This window comes from Lineus longissimus, chromosome 7 (assembly GCF_910592395.1).
Source record: "Lineus longissimus chromosome 7, tnLinLong1.2, whole genome shotgun sequence".
NCBI lineage: Eukaryota > Metazoa > Nemertea > Pilidiophora > Heteronemertea > Lineidae > Lineus > Lineus longissimus.
This window is the reverse complement of record NC_088314.1, coordinates 8,424,103-8,446,996: the sequence shown is the minus strand read 5'-3', so window position 1 is coordinate 8,446,996 and position 22,894 is coordinate 8,424,103. Positions and strand designations below refer to the sequence as shown.

Genomic DNA, 22,894 nt, shown 5'->3' with positions numbered 1-22,894 from the left:
CAATTTTATATCATAGGTACATCTAATTCTAACAACCATTCAATGTATCACCCGGGTCTTCTTTGATTTGACCAACTTTTCAAGGTCACAGAGGTCGAATGTACTGTAAATTGGCCATTTTGGGGAAATTGTAATTGCTTGGACCTACATCAAACCTAACACTACATGACACAATACCATGCTCTTTATCCATCTTTCCTCCACATGAGGTGAGCACAATGGCCCTGGCCATTTCATTTCTCTCAAACTTAACCCCCTCTTTGTGGAATCGTTGTTCCTCTTTCACATCTTTGGACCACAGAAGCAAATAAGAGGAAGAATGTCCTGGTTCTAAGGAGGAGGATGCTGTGAGTAGACAGTTCCTGTTGCTTGTCAGGCAGAGGTGATAACCTTTAGGCCATAGCAGTTCTAAACAAAAGACTGTGTCAGATCAATGTGGCACAAAGTAACTTGCCAAGACTTCACAAAGACCTTTCAGTGGCAACTCGTCAAAATGGTGTTTAAAAAGAAATGAAGAATCCCTAATTCTATATGCATTTAATCTTTTATTCTTTATTTATTTTCTTCTTAAGTACAAAATATCTTTTTTATGAAATCTGACATGTTGACTGTTTGCAGCGAAAATGTACACACACTAAAAACAGACGACACCCCATTAAAGCAAGGGGTAAGGAGCTATATGAACTGAAGAATCCAAGGACTGAGAGTTACATTACCCATATTTTTGACTATTTTGACAAAATATTCTGCTGTTTCAAATCTCATCAGTACATGTACATGTATGTGTATGTCAGTGGGGTTGGTGAAAATCTCTGTGAGAATGACAATGACCATACCAATGTCATTACTTTTTAGATACAGTAGAACCTCCCTCAAGGGTCAGCTCTTTTTTAGGTAAACAGTCTCTACCAAGGACAATGCATTTGGTCCCAAATTCGTAATTTCCATTGAATTTGACCTCTGTTATGAGGACACCTCTATATATTAAGGACAGCATTTTTCTGTCCTAAGGGTGTTGTTAAAGAGCGGTTCTACTGCTATTTGATATCTGAGAAAACAACATCGCATCTTTATAAAGTGAATTTCACACACTGAAAGCATGTACACATGAAAACCTCGAAATACATAAGTATTTATAATACTGTTTCTAAAACATCAGCAAATGAAACACGACACTAATAGAAATGTGACCAACAGTTTGAGGATTCTGTGGATACCCAGGGTTAGCCCAGTTTCAGTGCGTATTTTGCACAGTTTACCCAGTTGAAAATCTGGTGGGGCACTTGGTTGGGAAAAAATATTGTTAAAACAGCTTTTAAACAGCAGCCCATCTGGGACTGTCAAAGTGTTGCTCTGTTCAAAATTTGACTAGTCCAGTTATGTTCAAGTTTTAGTTCATTTTTAAAACACCGGAATTGAAGTGGCTGTCAGACCAAAAAAGTTATTTTTAAAGGGGGAGTATCGGCAGGGGCTACGGGGTGAAATTAGCAGTCATCAGGTGGCTAGTATGCAAATTTTGGAGTCGGGTTTGTCTTTGATTCAGTGATAATCATGTTACTTATACAACGGTGAACAGTTTTGATGTACTGCGAGATACGAGAGACCCCCGTCAGTGACTTTGTGTACTAAACTTAATCTGACCAACCCTACCTCCTGCCTATACTCTCCCTTTAATAGCTGACTCTATAAAGTCTGCCTTTAAAAATAAAATTTCAACCTTGCTCTGACCATTAACCCCAATGCAATTTTAGAACTTCCTGCCAACAGCTCAGATACCCCGCCAATTTCCGTCAAATCCCATCAAAGTGTGATTTTGTAATACCAGTACACTAAAATCGTGAAAAGAAGCCACAACTATTTTTCACACAAAAATCAATTTCAAATACCAAACTTTTATCAGGTGAAGCTACGGTAGTTTACAATTTTCACAATAGGTGTCTTCACATGTTCACAAATACGGACAAGACAAAACAGGCATGGATAAGTGTCAAATTGTTTGGCAGCACTCCATATTTCAAAATCCCCACTTGGCGAAATACAAATTTACAAAAGTTATCGACAGAAATCTTTGTACAATTTTTACACTAGTGAAGTGAAGGAAAGATTTCGCCAAGCAGACTCAAGTAAATGCACAATGTATGAACAATTTTGACATCATATCATAAGAAATTGCATGAAAAAATTCAATTATTCGTTACACTGATTCTACGTGTTGTGAATTTTTGGTCACCTGACCCATTTAATCTTAATTGCCCAGATATTGATATGTACATTGTACATGCATGTATGGATGTTATATTGATTTGTTAAGGTTGCCCAAATCTCTATTTGTGACTAATTGTACCCCATTCTGAAACCTTATCCCCATCTTTTTGCACCCAGCAATCATAATCCCTGGTTGCAGCAGTGATTTTAAATATCGCTCATTTAATTTCACAGTTAACAGTCCAAATCACAAATGATATTCATGCTGGTGCACGTCACTGACACGCAACGTACGCGCTAGTTATGACCCGAGTTGCACGTCAATGACGCACCAGTGACATGCTTATCTCTCTATGTTTCACGTAAATTGTGTGCGGTAGCGCGTCAATGTCACGCTAATATCACGAAGTTAGGGATGACAATTGTGATTTGGACTGTACACAGTTCGCTCGAATAGTCATGAACATTTTTAAATTGGAGTATTTTCTAAAGCACATCCAGAATTTGTAATAATCTCAAAATTAGAACATGCATAATCATTCTAACAAAATTGTTGCCTTTTTACAATGTTTCTCTGGCAAAAAATGAATGCATACATTGAACACACTATATGAACGAATTACAGGCCATTCTATTGGTAAAACACCACAGGCGACACCATAGGAGAATCTGAGAACTACCTCTTAACCGGGGTACTTTATAGTTAACAACGCTACGATCCATATAAATTCTATGTTAGACAGTTAGACTTTCATTTAGACTTCCACTTTCATTTAGACTTCCAATTAACCATTCATACACAAGCTGCACTGCATCCTACACAAGCAGACACAAGTGACCTCGCAGAATTGAAATGCATTATTTCCTTTGATTCAAGTGCTGAGAACTAAAATCCCATAAGACCTTCTCTGAACAAATGGACTTGTGGGCTATAGCTCTCAGTACATCAATTATTTTACGACAGACCATCCATTGGAGGATGACGTCATTATTCATAATTTCTTCTTAAACAGTGCACCCCCCCCCCGTAATCAGTTCGTAGAAAAAACCCTACAGTGAAACCTCTCTTAGTGCCACTGTGAGGAAAACCCACCCTATTAAGGACACTGCATTTTGTCCCAAATTGGTAATTTTCACTGAGTACAACCTCTGTAATCAGGACGCTTCTTAATTAAGGACAGCATTGTCAGTCTCCTGAGTGTCCGTAATAGAGAGGTCCTGCTGAATCAACATTATGAATGATTAGTGCTTATGATTTAGATCAAACAACTAGGCAATGATCTTAAATTCCACCATGGGTAATTTGGACATTCAGACACTCACCATATTTACAAGTATTCACAGAAAAGGAAATACTCCATTTAAGGAAAATACAAATTCTTCCTAACTTAGGTACATTTGTAACTGCCACATCGATTTAACGCTTGATAAAAATACTGCAAATATCAAAATCTCCAGCGCAAATAGGCCTTCTTAACATTAATCATAAAACACAAATCTGTCAATCAGAAAAATACACTTATCGTCATTTTGAAGAAAAAAAACGCCCTAGAACATCCAAAACTCTCGGGACGACTTTCGTAACATAAATGTACCAGCTTTCTAAGAGCTGGTTTTGTTGTTGCATTGAAATAAAAAACGTGTAACCATACTAGGTCGATCCCACGACGGATGCAATCATGGAACATCTACAATGATGATGAAGTGCATAGCCTAAGGACACAAATTCTGTACATGGAGATGCTATGAGTGATAAGTGCATCATTTGTTCACCATTTCGCTTGTTTTGTTTGTGACATTTTCGTAGGCCAAAGTGGTATCCAGCACTACATTAAAATAAATAAAAGCTTCGATAAAGTTTTTGTAAAAACCCTCGGGAAGTAGGTAAACATTTCTTTTAATCAAAAACAATTTATCATCAATGCATGAAGACGCTGCTGATCATTCAAAGCCATTTTAATCCGATCATCAATTTATTCATATCAAAATCATCCCCACAACAGCACAAAGTACACGTTGTATATATATATCCCAGCAGAAACATGCACATTCACATGTAAATCTACTATTTTCCTGTAAAATTTTACATGTAAAACCAGCAGTGTATGACCGGTCATACATTGCAGGTAAAATCTAATAATTCACATTGTAAAAAATTCACATTATCAATGTGAACCCGAGATTCACATGTAACTAAATGAGGTGAATGCACATGTAAATTTCAAGAGCTCACATGCAAATAAAAAGAGGGTCACAAGTAAAAATAACTTACTGGAAAATAAATGGGCCACATGCAAAACTGAAGATTCACATGTAATAGGAGTTTTCTTATACATGTGCACATCGGTAAAACCTCTATTTTTACACTGATGTAAAATCTTTGATGTAAAATTATACATTCATAGGAAATTGAAACGTTTACAAGAAAGAGGAGATACTTTGAAAATAATCAGCTCCTACGTAAATAAACAAAGTTTATTTGCACTTGGAAAAAACACTGGAAAACTTTGAAATTTGTACAAAATTATATAAAGCTATTGATGAATGCATGAAGTTGAACGCTTGTAATACGTAGCTCTTAAAAAGTCACCTTAACGGAGAACACGAGTGAATTTTGAATGGCCAGTTCTCCACATGACAACTTTACACACCTTTATTTTACATCTGACATCAAATTCTTTAATAACAACATCGAAAATCTGGAATTTGGTGAATCAATATCAACTGGTACAAGCTCTCGAGGAAAAAACAACACTGTGTAAAAAAAAACTGTGTCGATGCTATGTAGCCAGCTCAGAGGTGCCTTCACAAAAGACCTATCTTATGTGTAATAGACCTATGCATTAGAGACATGCCCAAGTCATCTTAATAGCATCGACACAGTACGTCTGCATTGAGTGGAATATCGCCATCAATAAAGAGTAAAAGATGCAGTGTCTCCGAATCTTGACAGAAGTAAAGAATGCTTTGTTGTGTCATTTGAAAAAATCCTACGAGTTTGTGAATGCACTTATAGTAAAGTTTGTTTATTATATATATGCACTTATATATGGGGTTGGCCCAACTTCAACCGAAAAAGGGTGCGTCCAACTTGGTATACAATACTGAAAGCGAGGGCTAATACTTGAAGAAGGCCATCTTTCGGGTTAAGATATAATATGGAGCCACAAAGGTAGTAAACATATTTTGCCATGAATAAAGAATACATGATAAGATTTTCTGCCATTTTTTTGTGAGTTAAAAGGTAACAGTGTAGGCCACATTTTGAAAGTAACACCTTGTCAATTTCATATGTGTTGATGAGGACTGATGGAGTTAGAGTGTCGTATTATCTATATCTCAAATTATACAGTGGACAGTGATGTGTTAAAGGATTTACATGCCTATAAGGTATATGATAGTTTACATACCAATCCCGATGGCCCAGTAGTCGAGTTATCCGCCTCTTGAATGGAAGGTTGAAGGTTCAAACCCCATTGGTAGCTCTTTCTGAATAAGCTGGTTAGTTCGTCACCAGTTAATTAGAAATATGGTACAAACTGCCTCCTTTCCAGGAGCCTGGCATTCGAGGTATAAGAGATGAAAGAGTTATACGACTGGGCCTTTCATTAGCGGTTACAATAAAATAAACAAATTTTACTTATAAAGTTATTCGAGTCATTCAGAGCCAGCGAAGACTGTCACAGCCGATCAAAGATATGCGTCATATAATGTAGTCGTCTTTATACATGTAGGTTTATAGACCTCGTGCATGGCAGGACTGACGTCACAAGGAGTCCTGCTAAATGGAAAAGCTCTCGGAACTGTCTGCAGGAGATGTTCGGTTAAACCCGCCCTAAATTATTCATACCCAGACTCAAAAGCCATGGAAGGACTCATAGTAGAGAATGTCTCGCATCAATATTTCATCACACAAACAGGACGTTATTAAATAAACCTAAACTAATTCATAATGGCATGCAGAAATAATGATTTAACCGTAAGAAATGAAACATGTGTAAGAACAAAATTTCTAGGCCTAACTATTAAGCTTTAACATAGATTGTGCAGTTGCGCTTGTTGAGCTATTGAGCGCCCAGATTACAAGGGGTTAAGTTGCATATAGCAGCTCCATGATCGATCGACCTGACTTTCTGAATTGAAAGATGTAAATCTTGTGGAAGTCTCATTTCAATACAACATTCAAAGCTTAGAAGTTGTAAGGCAATGTGTCGGAATTTTTGTTTACAAAACTGTTCAGTGGAAATACTCAGAAAGCATTGCTTTGCTTCAGAATTAGCGGTTTGATTATGAAATCTTTATTAGAGATTTTGATGAACTAATGATATGTAATGACATGTTACATTAACAGCTTATCATGAAACTCTGACCACATCAACAAGATTATGTCGATACAAGCAAAATTGTCATGGTATAACCTCACCCTAAATCAGTCAAATCTAGCATTTATTACTGCAAACTGCCAAATGGACATTTTATTTTTTTCATTTTGCTACCGGTAATCATATTAATGGTGAAAATGAAACTGCGAAATTTGAAAGGGGAACTTATTTATCCACAAAAATGAAAGAAAATTCTGAAATTTCTACGACTTGCAAAATTAAATAGGTCAGAGCAAATGTTTTCTGATTTTACAGTATTACGATAAATTTGACTAATTTTGGATGATCTGTCTAGTTTTTCCTGACAAAGTAAGTAGACTCGGCCTTGACCCTTATATACGAGATATGTCTTATAATTCGACAACATGAAAGTTGTAACCAGAATACTACAGCCAATCTTCTTGGAAATTAGGGCAATTTTACCCCCTGGGCCAAATTCACCCCATTTTACAGTAAACATGCGGAAAATCTCAGCACCAGTTGAGAAATATGAACACATACATATTAACAACATGCAGATTTCACGCTACGAACATGTCGTTGTCAAGAAGTCAGACCAGAAGGCGCAAAACGTTCACAAAAATAAATCATTTTATCGACACAGCTGAGCAAACGTGAATAAAATTGTGCAACTCGAGCTTTATATCAAACTATTTCTGTAAAACCCAATAGACAGCACTGATTTCACTAGAGTATGCGTGAAAATGGCATCATCTCAGACATTGTAATTGTCACGTAGCGGTGGCCATCAGTTTGCTGGCAGCCTATTACTGATAATGATAACACCTTTGACACTCAAGAGTTCCGTGAAAAAGCTGCTAAGCCATTCTGAACAAAATTGAGATAACTATATGGTGAAATGAAGCTGACAGTTCCCCGGATCTGAAAACCAAAGCATTTCATTGCAAACCATTATAGCTTTTGCATTATACCTCTTAATACAATGTATGGTCTCCCCTTAAACTGAGATTCATAATCATAAGCGTCAAGGGATTTATCACTAATTGGCAAAAAAGCTGATATTGATTAGACCTATAACATAATGATGATTAAATGGCAAGCAGAATACACAGCAACTTAGTATGTTGTTTTATCACTTCAAAAGTTTGCTTATAACCTGACCTAAGAAACATCACTCAAACTTAAAGGAGCTCCGGACTAACACTACTGCAAGCTAGTAAGCCCACAGCCCCTTTAAGGGAAAGCACAAATTATAAAAGTTCTGCCAAGAATTGTCTCCGTTGTCATGACGTCTGCATTATATATGTCACATGATCACAGCTAAAATGAAGAATGTCTGGTCTCTGTAAAAATCTGTCTCTGAAGTATACATCCTGAATAACGCCCAAAGAAAATCTCTCATTCCTTGGCAAATCTCGATGGGAGCAAGTTCGGCCGAATGTGTCCTGTTGAATGCACTTCTACACCAAGCTTATTATACACCAGAACATAACACGTACATGAACATCAGTCACTGAACATTGCATTGAAATCCAGGCATTGAAAACAGACATATTTTTGGTGCATGGCACGATCCAGTTCCATACTTCACTCTCCATGCAGTCTCATACTTCACTCTCCATGCACCCATGGACTTGTTCTAGTTTGTAAGCAAGTTTATAAGTCCGGGCAAATTCATCCTCCTCCAGATTCTGGAGTAACTGGTCGTTGTATTTGATAACGTAATTGTAGAGTTCATTCAAAGCGGCGGACACATTGAATTCCTTTTGATGCTGGAAATAGACGAATAGACAAAAGTTATAGAATTTTCAGAAATAACAAATTGGGAGATTTCAACTCTGAAATATTCATAATTATCAACCTCAAATCACTAAAGCTATCTCAGGGGAGACTGTGGTGACTGCTCCGAAGCTATGGTCAGCAACCAGTCTAGCCAGCATCAGATATTGACTTCCCTAAACAAATGCGTCACTCACCCTACTCTCCTCACTCAAGAGGGCACCCATGTCCTGATCAGATATGGCGGGCATCATCTTGATGTCTTGATAATACCGCTCCACCCATTTCTTATACTTGGGAATATCCTTGGCGTACAAGAGCTTGCTGGAGGGCGAGTCCTTCCCCAGGCGGTGTTCCTTCATCGAGCAGCTGTCCATGAAGGTTTGAGCAATGACCGAGAGGCAGGAATCGACGATGTTGGACTTGTGGGAATCGAACACAAAATCGGGGTTCTTTATCACGTTGACCCAGAATCGCAGTGGAAGACTAAAAGGAAAAGATGCTGTTAGATTTTTTTAAGAAGGGCTAAGATGTACAAGGACGTGTTCGGATTTTCGACTGAATGGCTGAGAGCACTGATAGAAATTGTCGACTTATTGACAATTATAATTTTCTTACACTTAAGTGTATCAATGCAGCTTGTACCCGGTGTCAATTATTGTCAAGTGGTTCTGCCTTTTGTTTTGAAGGTTCTTTAGACTTCAGTTAGTAAGGAAAGGGCCCCTAGCCATGATTGCCCCCCCCTGATCCGCGCCCGAACTAAGCTGCTGACACATCTTCTGTACATACCTATTACTTTTCCAAGTGTGCACTGTTTCTGGGTCAGTTATGGCATGATGCAGTGCCTGGTCGTCCAGGAAATCAAACATATACTTGATGGCGAGAGGGAGTGCGCTTCCCCGGTGGGCGGTGCTGAAGATGGTCTCGAAGAGGTCATCCACGTACTGCTGTAACGTACCCTGTCAAGTGCAAAGAAGAAAAGTTATCAGAATGTGAAATGTTTGTTGAAGATTTTGTTTCTTAGTTAACATTGCAGGAGGTACACTAATTTTCTGACAAGACAGCAACTCATCTGTGGTTGCCTCAGGTCGCAGTTGAGATAAAATGGCATTGACTATACTTCTGAAAGATAAACAGTGGTTTGGAAAAGAATCTGATTTAAAAACATTACTCTTACCAAGAAGTTGAAATTCTAGTAATCACTGACAAAACTGAGATTGAATAATCATCTAAAATGCCATCTCCAGTAAAATCTTTTACAAAATTCCTTTTTCTTCATGATATTACATGTTTGATTTCAAAGAGGTCTCCCCTTTCTGCAAAATTTTGCTGCAATGTATTTCGTACTATTAAGTTAAACTGGCATCAGTTTTTAAAACAACAGGCAAAAAGGTGCATCCTTTGGTTAAGAGTTGCAATCTGTCAAGACAGAAATTACATGCATTTAACTTAGAATTGCTGTTAATTTTCAAAAGTCACTGTATCAAAAGCTTAATAATTTACAGTGTAACGGTTGTGTCATTTCAGTAAGTATACAGCAATAGAAAGAGATTGTTGAAATACACATGCCTTAGTATTCAGTACTTAATAGTCAGTGCATCACACAACTGAGCCATAATACAATGAACATGATGAAGAGATTGTAATAATGTTTTATGAGCATTAGTGATGGGGAAAAACTGAAAAGTATGAAAATGTTGCATTAGTTTTGAGATCATTCCAAACTCCACGGACAATCTGAAATAAAACAAGTAGCAGAACTCTTTCAAGGAATGGCCGTGGTAAATAGCGGGAACTGAAACAGATGACTAAACAAAATGGGGTGGAGCGATAACTTAATGGGCGAAAAACACACTTGTGAATGCATTCTATAACAGCACTCGAAATGTCTCAGGGAATTAGTAGAAAATAACCTCAAGTTTGCTGCACATGTAAATCAATTGTCTGACAATTAAAACATTTCAATTTCTCGCCAGTTATATCGGTAGCGTTATATCAAATGTCTATTTTCGCTCCATTTAAAGAGCAGGAGAGACTTTTTGATTGGCTGTAACCTGCTATTGTCTCAGTATAACCATAGAAGGGTACTTATTTGCTTCTTTTCCAACAAGATAAGCTCGCGTCACCTGCTCCTGAGGTGTGGTAGAACAGATTCAATGTGCAGCAAACTTCAGACGAAAACTCAAGGAAAGATTCAAGTGCTTGGAGTTTCTCCTCTTCTCATCGGTACCGCTAGCGAATTCTCCGGGTCCAGGTCATCACTCGTCTCTCTATGTGCGGCTCTACAGTAGCGACACACGTGTAGAGGTTCCTTAGCGAGTCTCTAGGGGCGCATGCTTATATTATGACATACAAACCCAGAGCACGTAAATATGCGGAGGGGGCGGTGAAGTACTCACACTCAGCATTGCACTAGGGATCTTGGAATAAATGAAATCGGTTGGAATCGGTTGAATTTAAATTGTGGAAGATGAATGGCAAAGTGCATCATTTGGGCATCCATTTTGGACGGTAATCCGTGTCCTTGACCTTGCTGACAGACGTAAGTTAACGTCTTGGCTAACTTTGCCACATTGCTGCACAGATGACAAAGTCCACCATGGTGTGAAAATGAACAAATTTAACACCCAAAATGGCGAAACGCGCTTGTTGGCAGGAAACCCTCGTGATCTCTTACCTTGGTGGCTAATAATCGTGTGAGGTAGATCTCGCTGACCATCTTGTTACCGCGGTCACCTTCCTTGTTGTCATTCACGTCGTGTTGCTTGACCTAAAATCACAAAGAAAACCTCCTCAGGAATCAACGACGTGCCGACAGTTACTAAATCCCGGGAAAAACTTCCGTCAAATCTCTCCACCCCTGTCATACTGAGCAGTTTCAAGGACGCCTGACAGTGACAGGTTCATGACTGTATTCAACTTGATCTTTATCCAAGAACCAGCCTCAAGAGGTTCTGTATCAAACAATAGAATTCGAACCCCCTATTCACTTACCAGATGATAAAATTTGACACCACTGTTCTCCAAGTCAATACTAATGGTGTTGGGTGATATGGACCGACTGAGCTGAGGACTACCAGCGAAATAGGATGCATTTTCTGAAAGAACAACGAGGAATTAGATAATCAGCATCAGAAATCAACAAAAACAAAACAAATTGGTTAGTTTTGAGTCACCTCACAATTTTCTTTTTGGTTATTAGACATTAGACAACATTGTCAAGTTGAACCACGGCACCTCTCTATTGAGGAATCCCTCTTTAATTTAGGACACAAGTTTTGGACCCAAATTGGTTGTTTCTGTTCAATCTGACCTCTCTAAGAAGAACACCTCACTAATTCGGACATCTCTCTATTAAGGACAGCATTTGTAAGATATGTCTGCTACGGCCGTACAGTTTCTCTGCACATTTTTCACAAAGGTTTTAAACTTGAATTTGAGTGGTTTCATAATGCAATGGCTACATGTACATTCGAGTATTGGAGTTGTCTAATAGTCTATCGAGTGACGAAAAATTTGAGGTTGTGTGACATTAACACCCACACAACCTGGGCCTCTTTGTTTTGATTGTGCGTCCACCATCTTGACCATTACCGTGGTGACACAAATAAACATTGAGTCTCTCAAAAGCTCTAGCAGAACTTTAGTTAAAAAGCCTCGCAGGTGGAGAATTGTTGTTACGCTGTAGCATTTAAGGCTTTTATGATGCCGTTTGCACACTGATGAAAAATATCCTGTTACATTTCAGAAATTTCATAGCGGATGGGTGAGGTTCATGGCTATTTACATGTCAAGGCTGGGTCACTCTAGCTCAGTTGGGTTATAGAACGGTAGGGAATTGCAGATAGAAGTTGGTAAGGTCTACCGTGTCTACCAAACACCCAGGATATTGGTGGTTTAATGTCACTCGCTACTTCGTGATTTCGCAAATTACCAAAATTATAGGCGCAATAATTTTGCGATATACAGTAACCAGAACACTTAAGAAAGTCTCTCATGTAACATGTTTAAGGAATTGATGCTGAACTAGAGGTACTTGTTGTCTCAGCAAAGAACAAGAACTAGGCACAGAACAAAAATGTAGGCCGAACCGAGGTGCCTTCCCAAGGTTTTGGGCAAAGTCGTAACTCCACCCAGGCAGTATTTGGCGAGACAACCAAAACAGACGGTGAGGTATCAATTTTTATTGTAAATCACATCAAACCAAACATCGAAATGCGATCGTGACTGATGTTTGACTGCTTCCAACTCGAGCAGTTAACGGTATGGTAGCCTAACCACAACCGCTGACACCAAAACCAGGCACAGTGCATTATACACTGCAAACAATGGTTCATTGTAACCAAGGTGTTTCAGAATATAAATCAAAACTTGACATGTTGCATTGTTAGGTTGTGAACTGGACTTTCTGAAATGTTGCAATGGTAATTGCCATGTTTTACCTGGCCCTGGACCCAGGTGGAGAATGGCACGTGGCGGACCTGAGGTCAAACAAAAATTGAAAATCAAAAGAAACATAAACAAAAATTAATACGAGATTCCCAAACCAAATGATCAAAGTAATTAAAGCAACCTAGAAATCAAGAATAATCAATGATCAGGAAGTATAGATTTCTTGTAAAAGCTCCTCAAACCATTGAAAAAGCCAAGTATAAAGTTCTGAATTCTGTGTTCCACAGCCTGCAGTTGTTCAAAAAATCTAGATATGGCAGCCCACTTTTATTTTCAAACTGCATGATGATGCCAAAATATTCATGTCACCTCGGAACCACCTCCCATTTGAATGACCAGGGATGCCAAGAGCACAAATCAAATTTCTGGCAGGAAATCAATTCTGAGACACCTAACACCATATACACCAGAAAATCTTAAAGGAGAAGTGCCTCAAGGTAATGACAGATATACATCCGAAATTTTGCACCGACATACTGAAATGTTGTCGTGCACATTAGTCCACATGAACTCCGTAAACCAAATTAGTGTCGGACTGAAATTATCTCGAGACCCTTCTCCTTTAACCCTTTTGCTACTGCACTCGGTATTTACCGCCTAAGGTTGAAACCACTTAGAAATTGCAAAGTGACTCTAATTTGTGTCTAAATGTAGCTAATACTTGATCCATAAAGCTACACTTAATTCAAATGAATAACCGTTTTACGATTTTTTCACTGAAAATGGCAAAAAATTTAAAACCCTGCGGCAGCAAAAGGGTTAACTTGTACAGCCATGCAAAGCTACTGCTCTGTGGCATCACGAAGTCCTACACCAAACCGACACCCCAAGGTAACCCAGCGAGACCTCGGGCCATAAACTAACTCTTGTATGTTTTTTTGGAAAGGGTAAAAGGGCTATAAAACACAACCATACGACTGAAAGTAAATCCGACAGCCTGCAGACAACTCACACCTAGAGAAGTTTCCGTGTGCAATATACTTACGCCATAAATCTATAGCTCGTCTCACTACATAATCTGTTTTGATAAACAAGCGGTATTTTCATATTTATACCATTTTTAGACACTTTCAGTAAAATAATCTTGTCAATATGAAGTCATATGGAAAACACTGGTTTCATGAATTTTTTTCGGATTAGAATTGAACATTTGTAACAAACAAAAGCATACTGGCTCGGAATCTAGATCAATTTTGTTTCAGGCAGCACCTTTTCAGTCATATATCACATTGATCTGAACCAGTCAGCGTAGCACTAACTTGCAGTAACAAATGCTCAGTTACCACAGGAAGACCAGAGGTACACTTGCGTCCAGCAACACTGCAGGTTGACCATGCAGTGTAATGACCAAATGCTAGCAACTGTGACACTGCCACACACAACAGCTGATTTCTCGAGCTATTCAGCAACTGTTGACACAGGTGAAAAGATGTCAAATGCAACAAGATGTTCTTGTCTTTTAGACAATATCAGATTTAGAAGCGATGCTTACCATATCGATGTGAATAAGCACTCCTGTCCGAAAGCAGCGACAGGTTATAACTGCTCGAGGATTGGCGTGGAATAAGCGAGACTTTAGCACCGTCTGGCACCTTGTAATGTTGCAGTGTGTTGACCTGTTTATAATCTCCCTCGGTTTTTGACGTGACGTCCTCGTCTTGGAGGACGATGCGACCCTGGACGCCCGTGACCCATTCTGGAAACGCAACGAGAAAATTTTAATGAAATTGATGAATCAGAGTGAAGGCCTAATTCCACAAGAACATTTTCCCACCCAGTCATCATCAATGGAAAACTAAGCCGACCCCATCATTTCATTTAATCGACAGATGTTGGCATCTTTTGATGATACTCCCGCATCCCACCAAACACTAGCCGAGATATCAACATCGTGACTGCAGCGGAAAAATGTACCAGGGGAATCGGGCCTGGAGTCTTCTGTACATTCACTTTACACAGAAGAGTCTTCTGTACATTCACTTCACACAGAAGAGTCTTCTGTACATTCACTTTACACAGAAGAGTCTTCTGTACATTCACTTTACACAGAAGAGTCTTCTGCACATTCACTTTACACAGAAGAGTCTTCTGTACATTCACTTTACAAAGAATCGTGCTCTCCACATAACCCAGTCCAGATATTAATTTTCATTCACAGCCACTCAGCAGTGAGAGACTTTTCATGCCCATTATAACCTCCCAATCATGCGTTAGTACGATTGATCCACTTCTTTCAGTTAGTGCTTTTGTTAAGCCCACCACGAACTTTGTGTCATTTTACTCACGATTCTTCTGAGTAACTAAAGGTTTTTGTTGAACTCGAAAATACCCTGGAGGAGACGGTTTAAACTATTCAAACAGATGTTTCTATTATCCACAAGTTTTCTTCATGATCACTCTGAAGGATGACTATGAGTCGAGGAAGTTTATTGAAGATTTGCCAAGACCAAAAACAGAGATTAGGCCTCAACTCCCTGGGCTGCTAGTTTCTTTTTGATAAACCAGATAGCAGCACCGACACAGACTTTTCAAAAACATCCTGATCAATCAATCAATCTATCATTCGAGTCAATTATCTTCATCTGAAAGGCCCCCAGAAGCATAATCAGCTTCTCAAGTGAGGGCTGGCGACTTTCTTTCTTTTGTTCCAAATCCAGGCACTGTCAAACACACTGCATAAGGCAGCATTTCTGCTAGTTGCATGAAGCAACAGTAGCTGATTGCATTAACTAGTCTATCCAATTGCCTTAACAGTGATTAAGCAACCGTAGCTAGTTGCATAAAGCATGAAGCAACTGCAGCTAGCTATAATAGCATCTGTAGGAGTGTACCTAGTTGCATAAAGCACAGCCAGATTCATTAGGCAACTGCAGGAGTATAGTAGGTTGCATAATGCAACTCACTAGCTGCATAGAGCAACACAACAGCAGCAATGAAAGGTCACTGTTACACTAAATTTTTCAATACCACACAATCAACACTCTTCACCTACTACTCTTTTATTCAATTCATAAACGATAGTAAAACTAACGTCAAACCAACTCACCAAGATCAAGTGCATCCCTGCGAGGACGATTGGAATTACTGAAGGGTGAGTTACGGTACATTATATCTAAGATCTTGTCCTTGACCTGAGATATCGTGTCACAATCCAACACCCGCACCGGATGTTCCTGGACACCATATGTAGCATCATATTCTATCACGTTCAACGTCTGCAAGAGAAACAATGGTTATAATTCCATGTAACAGTACCTCTAAGATTTTGTCCTCAACACAAAATACAGCTTCTTTTAAAGTTTTGTAGGTCGTTGTCCATTTCTATAGTTTTGTAGTCTACTGCTATAGTTTTGTGATCTATTTTTATATTACTGTTGTCCTTTTCTATAGTTTTTTATGTTTCTGTTGCTCATTTTAATTTTTCTGTAGTTCATTTCTGTAGTTCTGTAATAAATGTTCTATTTACAGTTTTTACAGTTCAGTAGTACATCTCTACATGCATAGTAACTGAAATCTATCTCTATAGTTCAACCTTCAATACTTACAATAGTTCTATAATCTATTTGTTGTCTAATCAGCTTGTCTTCTGATAGTGAATATTTGGCCTCGGATGTGACTGCATCGACTGGTCCCTTTGACACTTGTGCCTTTATGGCCGTGAACAGCATGAAGAGGGGTTCACCGGCACACTCCTGCAAGAAAGGATAAACGAAAGATAAATTTAACAATCGTTGCTTCTGTAATTAAGACAGCATTTGTCAATTTTTTAGATAAAGGGTTAACAAAACCGACAAAGATGCAGACAGCAAACCTCCATGCTCCTGACAATCAGTGTTCACTCAATTAATCCCACATCCTCCGGTCCCCGAAAGATAAAACATTGTCGCTTTCTTAATATAAATCGACTGGGTGTGATCAAAATGAAATGAGCATCGATCGTTTCAAATCGGGGTGCAGTCTTCTGGAACAGCGAGTGGCGATTAACAGAACCATGCAACTATTTAACATTAGACAGGCACTGCCAGTTTTGGCTTATTAAGGTACTGTACATGGATACCAGTTTAATCCCTAAACGATAAAGCCCCCTATCTTTACCTTGAGGAACTTGAAAAGTAGGAATGTGAACCAGTTTGTGAGCATTTTCTCCGCCACAGACTCCGTCCTTCTCAACAGTAACTTGGGATTGTTTTTACTCTCAACAGTCTTCTCTATGAGCTCTGCCAGCAATGTCTTGAGGATGCTGAAGGGAGATAAAGAAGATTAGACGAGGCCTCAGAGGGGACAGACAAGGGTGTAGGAGACCCGGGGAGGGGGTCACTTCAAAAGAAGGCACAAGCACAACATACCGTGGTTAAGTGATTCCAAGGGGTTTTGCAGGGAACGCTCCACTGAAAGAGGGCTTTGACTGCCGACGCGGGCCGCCATGTAGGCAAGCACCCTTTGCCAACCAAAACTGGGACAAACTGCATAACTGTGGTGGTAGAGCCACCCCCTGTAGAGGAGACTCTTTCTGACTTGCCAAAGCCTATTTTAACACAACAGATGAGACAGACTGAGTGATGTAACTGTCAGGTCCATTAAGTTTGCCTCCTTCTAGGTCAGCATCTCTATCAACTCAAGCTGAGAAGCTCTGTTAGGGAGACAGACAGGCTTTTTCGTAAAGCATGAGAAAAACTCACTCAGTATGATACTCCATTCTTCCTTGCAGCGTAACCGACAAAAGTGATGCGACATTCACCCTGTCTCTCATGGAGAAGTTCTTGTTGCCCTCTAGCGTACGAATGAACACGAGAAGGAAAGTCTTGTTGCCGATCAGAGCATCAAACAGACGAAGTCCCTTCTCTATGGTTTCCTTACGGTTGAGGTCAACCTGGAGAATGAAAGAACAAGAATACATGTACGTTCAACAAAGTTAAGTGGAAAAATGCTTACAAAACAGTCACTGCTCAACTGGCAAGAAAGTAGCCTCCTGCACTTAAGTGGCCGAGGGGTTCCAGTCCTCGGCTACACCAGAGAGCCTGGTGGTAACACCATTTTGCAAGGGACCAAAAACAGGACTCTGGTATTTAAAGATACTGTCCAATCAATCAATCGATTCAACAAATCCTACCTCAAGTGCCCTGCAGACTGGATGGTCACACTCGTCCATGGTTGGGAACAGCACACGCATGCAGAAACTTCGGTAGTCGAGAAATGGGATGCCACCAATGCTCGCCATGTCTTGAGTCAGCTCTGTCATATCCGTCTGGAGCTCGGCAAATGCTGCAAGAGAGACACTGAAGGTTAGAATGGACGAGAAAATGTTCGGTTTGAAATTTTGTCCAAGAAGTGACAAACCAAATCTGTTGTCAGGCATTTTGAAACAACCTGAGGAAACGAGAATAAAGACCACCATTTTTCCTAGATATGAAAGTCTAAACAGACGGTTAGTACCATTCAGAGATGACGAGGGCCGTTTCAAACTATTGAACTTCATCGAGCCAAGGATTCCGAACAAACTTCATAATTTGCCTTACCATACCCAAGGCAAGAAAACCATCAAGCGCACCAATGCCCCGATTTTCATTCCTGCACCCCCTTCATCCAGCTACATTAGACAACCCCTCTCAACCGGCTCGAATCGTGCGAAAACCAAAACGCAGTTAAGCTAACGATAACGTCCATGATTAAGCTACGGTTAGCAGGACTGGGATGAAATTATGAGTGAATTCGGTTTGTCTCATTTAACTTTTATGTGTCCAATTCAATTCCAGGTTGATTGTGTTCACTTTGCTCAAACTCGTTACCCAGAAATGACAAAAAAATTCTCTCGTTAGCTTGATCACACTAATGAGGCAAGATGAAACCGTTTGACTTTGTATTCATTAATTTTGTTGAACAATGTTGAAAGACAAAGACTTTTGAAGCAAATTGGAATTAAAATTCCCGACTTTCTTCGTTTTAATGAGTGTCCCTATTGCAACCAGCGCAATGTCTTTTCAAACTGAGATGACATCAAAACTAATGCATTGACATACACGGATGTACATATGATTCCAGTAACCTTAGGTTGAATAAAATTTGTCACTGACATGTCTGAATCTGGATTCCTGAGTTCTAACAGAACCAGTCCACGAGAATGAGCTCATCTGCTCTTTCAAATTGGTGCCTCTCAACAGAGACCAGATTCATTTGAAGAATTCAGCCTTTTGTCAGCAATTTTGCAAATGTTCAAAGCAATCAATACATTTTTATGTTTAAAGGAAGAAATGACTAAATTTTCAAAGACAAAGATTGGGGTTTGACAACATTGATGCCGCAACATCAAGGAATTACTAACAAGAAGTAAAGTCACGTATCAATGGGCAAATATGGGTCTACACTTTGTTGGACTTTAGTTTTTGATCAAAACATCTGAACAGTAGTCTACTTTTCAAAGACAAAGACAGCCATCTTGACATTGATGTCTGGTGTTCCAGGAATCACATTAGGAAAAATGGTATGAGCCCATGGGCACAAGATGGTCTCAACTTTGTAGTACTTCAGCATTAAAAGTTCTGATGTCAACTGAAAAATACACGTCTGTGATTCACAAAATTTCAAAACGATTAAGTGTCATCTCAATGCCTGGTATTATTCAAGAGCTTTAAAGGGGTGCATGGTTAAGCCTTTTCCCTGGCCACATGGAAAATATGTCTGTCCGAAAAAAAGGCGATGCCACTAGTGTGAGTCTGGGGTCCTGACTGATCATGTTGATGTCTGAATGCTGAGGCCGGCAGTACCAGGCTGCACAAACCGAACACGTCAACAAAGCAGGCAGCGAGTTATGTTGTTTTACAATGTATGCAGGACCCCAATGTATTGTTTTAAATGTGAAATGATTATATAAGGGAATTCTAAGTGGCTTAAAGTATTATGTAACATTTTCAAAAGAATGAGAAAATAAAACCTGATACCTCAACCCAATAAAAGCAAAAACTGAAATCAACAAGGCATGGAATATCCAATATTCAACACCTTGACACGACACCGAAAGCGACAACAATGCTATGCTACGACAAAAAACAACACCAACAATCCCATAATGCATCTTAAGAGCCGAAGCACTTTAAACAGGAAGTTGTGGATTCGCACAGGAAGTGAATGCGACGAAAAAGAGGAGAAAGAAACGAATGTGGTTTCTATGAAAGGAGGCTTGACGGTGTTTTGGGAAGTGAGGCGCTGAAATTAAGGCTGAAGTCAAAATATAGAGACATCAATGGTTGGGCACAAATATGAAAAAGGATGTTCAGGGGCTGGTTTGTCATCTTGAAACAGATCAAATTCTAAGTTAAGCCACTAAAGAATTCACGGTTAACTTTTTTAGGATGGATGACGTGTATAGACGCAGCGTTTTTACGTGCTCAGCAGTGGCTGACGTCCTATTACGTATATGTGGGTAAACTCGAAAACAAACCAAAATTGGTTATATTAAGCGACCAATAGCGGAATAGAGCGGTAGATAAACAGCATAATGAAGTACACTAATAGGAAGCTACTTAAATTTTGCATTTAGATGACAAACCAGCCCCACACCAAGCTACAAAATAAAATCCCTATCCAATGCTATTTGAGCCAAACACCAAAATCATCGAAAAGTAAGTAACACTGATTAGCATAATCTGAACATAAAATCTCTGGTGCCATGGATGCAATTTAGGGTTAGTACGAACCATGCAGGCCATTTACCAGGCCTAGTTCAGGCAAAATCGACTGCAAATCGGCAAATGCTGAAATAGGACAAATACAACCACATGACGCCAATTCAAATTGAACGGAAAAACAGCCATGCACACAGTTTTAAATCTAAATCTTGTTCGTTTCTTGCATATGTTGTAAGTGTATTTTCTTTATATGTTGTAAGTGTGTTTTGTTAAAATCTTGTGTGAATTGCGTTTTGATTAGATGTTGTAAGCATGTTGTGTTTATATCTTGTAAGGGTGTTTTGCTTATATCTTGTAAGGGAGGTTTGTTTATATCTTGTAAGCGTGTTTTGTTTATGTCTGTAAGTGTGTTTTGCTTATATCTTGTAAGTGTGTTTTGCTTATAGCTTGTAAGTGTGTTTTGCTTATAGCTTGTAAGTGTGTTTTGCTTGTATCTTGTAAGTGTGTTTTGCTTATATCTTGTAAGTGTGTTTTGCTTATATCTTGTAAGAGTGTTTTGCTTTTGGATTGTAACCTTACTTTTCAAATTTTTCTGAAAATTCCAAATTTAAGAAGGTTGCTGAGAATATAACAGCACAGTTTAAAACCTAAATCACGTAACATGAAACTCGTTTCTATCTTTATAGTATTACGCTTTTTTCTTTGCGAATTCTCTGCTTCAAAAATTCAATTCTATCGCTATCAAGCTCAATCACTAAATCACATTAGCGCATCATTTTTTGTCGTCCTTTTTTAGCGCAGCACGCCACAAGTCTAAACGAAATTTGAAAGATATGATTAGGTTTGACAGGCTAAAATGAGATTGCCATGGCAACATACAAAGTACAAATGGGGTATTTAGAAGAAAAAAAGAAGCCAAGTTGGAAAAGAATACCCCAAGTCGAATATGACTCTAGTTTGTAATTTAAGACTCCCAGTGAGCTGAGACATTCTCTTTCTTCCGGCACAGGCATTCCTGCGATCTCTCTTATACGTCTTTGAGGTATGTTTTAATAAGCTTCCTATGTGACACCAGGAGTGCAGTCTTTGTGCTACGGCATTGTTGATTTCTTTTAATTATCGCCGCTCCACGTCTTTAATGTCAGAGGTAATGTTATTGCAGGCATTAACCATCATAAAGATGTGAGATGGGGAACAAGAGGCATGTGGGCTTGCACTCAGCTGATAGTTGTGCGGTACTGTTATTTCATTTCAAGATATCAGATTTACGATCTCAATGTAGCAGTGAATGGGTCAAGAAATGTGTAATGATAGATGGTGCAATCTTAAAGAAACAGAAAGTAGAGGAGCGGTAAAAATATTGAAATAGATATCAAAATGACAAAAAAAATAAAGTTAGAAATAAATTTTGCAAAATGTTTGGACATTTTATGCTCAACTTGGCTCCACTCTGTCTCTCCAATAAGATGTATCAAAAGCAGTCAAACCGACGAAATTGACATGTCCATAGAGTGACTGAGGGATAAAACTGGAAAGATAGCCAAGTGGTGCAAACTGGAACATTTCTTGCAAAATTTATTCAGTAAGAAAATAAATTTGACAAAAAAATATATGTACAACCTTTACAAATCCAACCAACTGAGGCCAAAATTCAGCAAATGTTGAATTACTGAAGCTTATAAACAAATGTACTCAACTGAATTGCAATAAATTGTTTAATTAACAGCACAATCACAAGAAAAAAACAAAGTGGATAAAAACCCTTCATGTTTCGAACACATCAAAATCTCAAAAGATATCTAACATCAAAATTTGTGAAAGGAGTATGAGACATTTTACACAGCCATGCAAAGCCTATAACATCTGAATTCAAATTGTAGAATATATTTTATTTCTGGTTTTACAATATGAATATGGAATTTTCCAATATTTTTACATATGTAGGTAAGGTAAATTGGTACAACGATAGCCTCTGTGTGCATTAACGTGTACTCCCAGCTGCTTCCTACACTGCAGTGGTGAAAAGTGAACTGGGGCAATAATTGTACCAGTTTACCTTACATTGTAAGTGTATGAGAGAGGAAATCATGGAATAGATAGGATTTGTGCCCAGTGGATAGGAGAGGGAATTAGTGAAGGATTTGGTAGAGACAAGATTTGTAGGATTTATTTAAGCTATTTGTTACATTTGATACAAGGCAATGTACACCAGCCTTTTATTATACTGGTACATTTCACAGCAACGATTTAACTGTATCAAAATTTCTTGTTGATTTCTGTGTTTTTATAATTTTCATAAATTTTTCTGTTACACATTAATCATATAAAATACCCTAGAATTGTCAGTATACTGCAACTACTTTATTTTCGCGAGCCTAATATTTCTGCGATTTTTTCTGCTAGAGGGGGAACGTTAGGGGCACAAAAATGTTTAACTACATTGTCTAATCATTGGAAAATGTACACATCCGCAGAAATAAATGGATACAAAAT

At 38.7% G+C, this 22,894-nt stretch overlaps 1 protein-coding gene across 5 annotated transcripts in view; it reads right to left on the bottom strand.

Moving 5' to 3' along the window:
• Positions 1–525: 525 nt before the first annotated feature.
• The window catches only part of LOC135491390 (plexin-A4-like), a 219,650-nt gene continuing 197,281 nt past the window's right edge, over positions 526–22,894 (bottom strand). For 3 of the 5 annotated variants that reach the window (XM_064777229.1, XM_064777228.1, XM_064777231.1), the window contains 12 exons: positions 17,890–18,041; positions 17,459–17,649; positions 16,875–17,019; positions 16,325–16,471; positions 15,826–15,994; positions 14,272–14,475; positions 12,770–12,808; positions 11,322–11,425; positions 11,005–11,097; positions 9,117–9,286; positions 8,525–8,813; positions 526–8,320 (listed from right to left, as the gene is read on the bottom strand). In XM_064777229.1, the coding sequence (XP_064633299.1) occupies positions 8,153–8,320; positions 8,525–8,813; positions 9,117–9,286; positions 11,005–11,097; positions 11,322–11,425; positions 12,770–12,808; positions 14,272–14,475; positions 15,826–15,994; positions 16,325–16,471; positions 16,875–17,019; positions 17,459–17,649; positions 17,890–18,041 (1,871 nt within the window). In that variant the 3' untranslated portion in view covers positions 526–8,152. Of the gene's footprint in view, positions 8,321–8,524; positions 8,814–9,116; positions 9,287–11,004; positions 11,098–11,321; positions 11,426–12,769; positions 12,809–13,764; positions 13,798–14,271; positions 14,476–15,825; positions 15,995–16,324; positions 16,472–16,874; positions 17,020–17,458; positions 17,650–17,889; positions 18,042–22,894 lie in introns of all 5 variants that reach the window. The other 2 variants (XM_064777230.1, XM_064777232.1) reach the window with 2 other exon arrangements.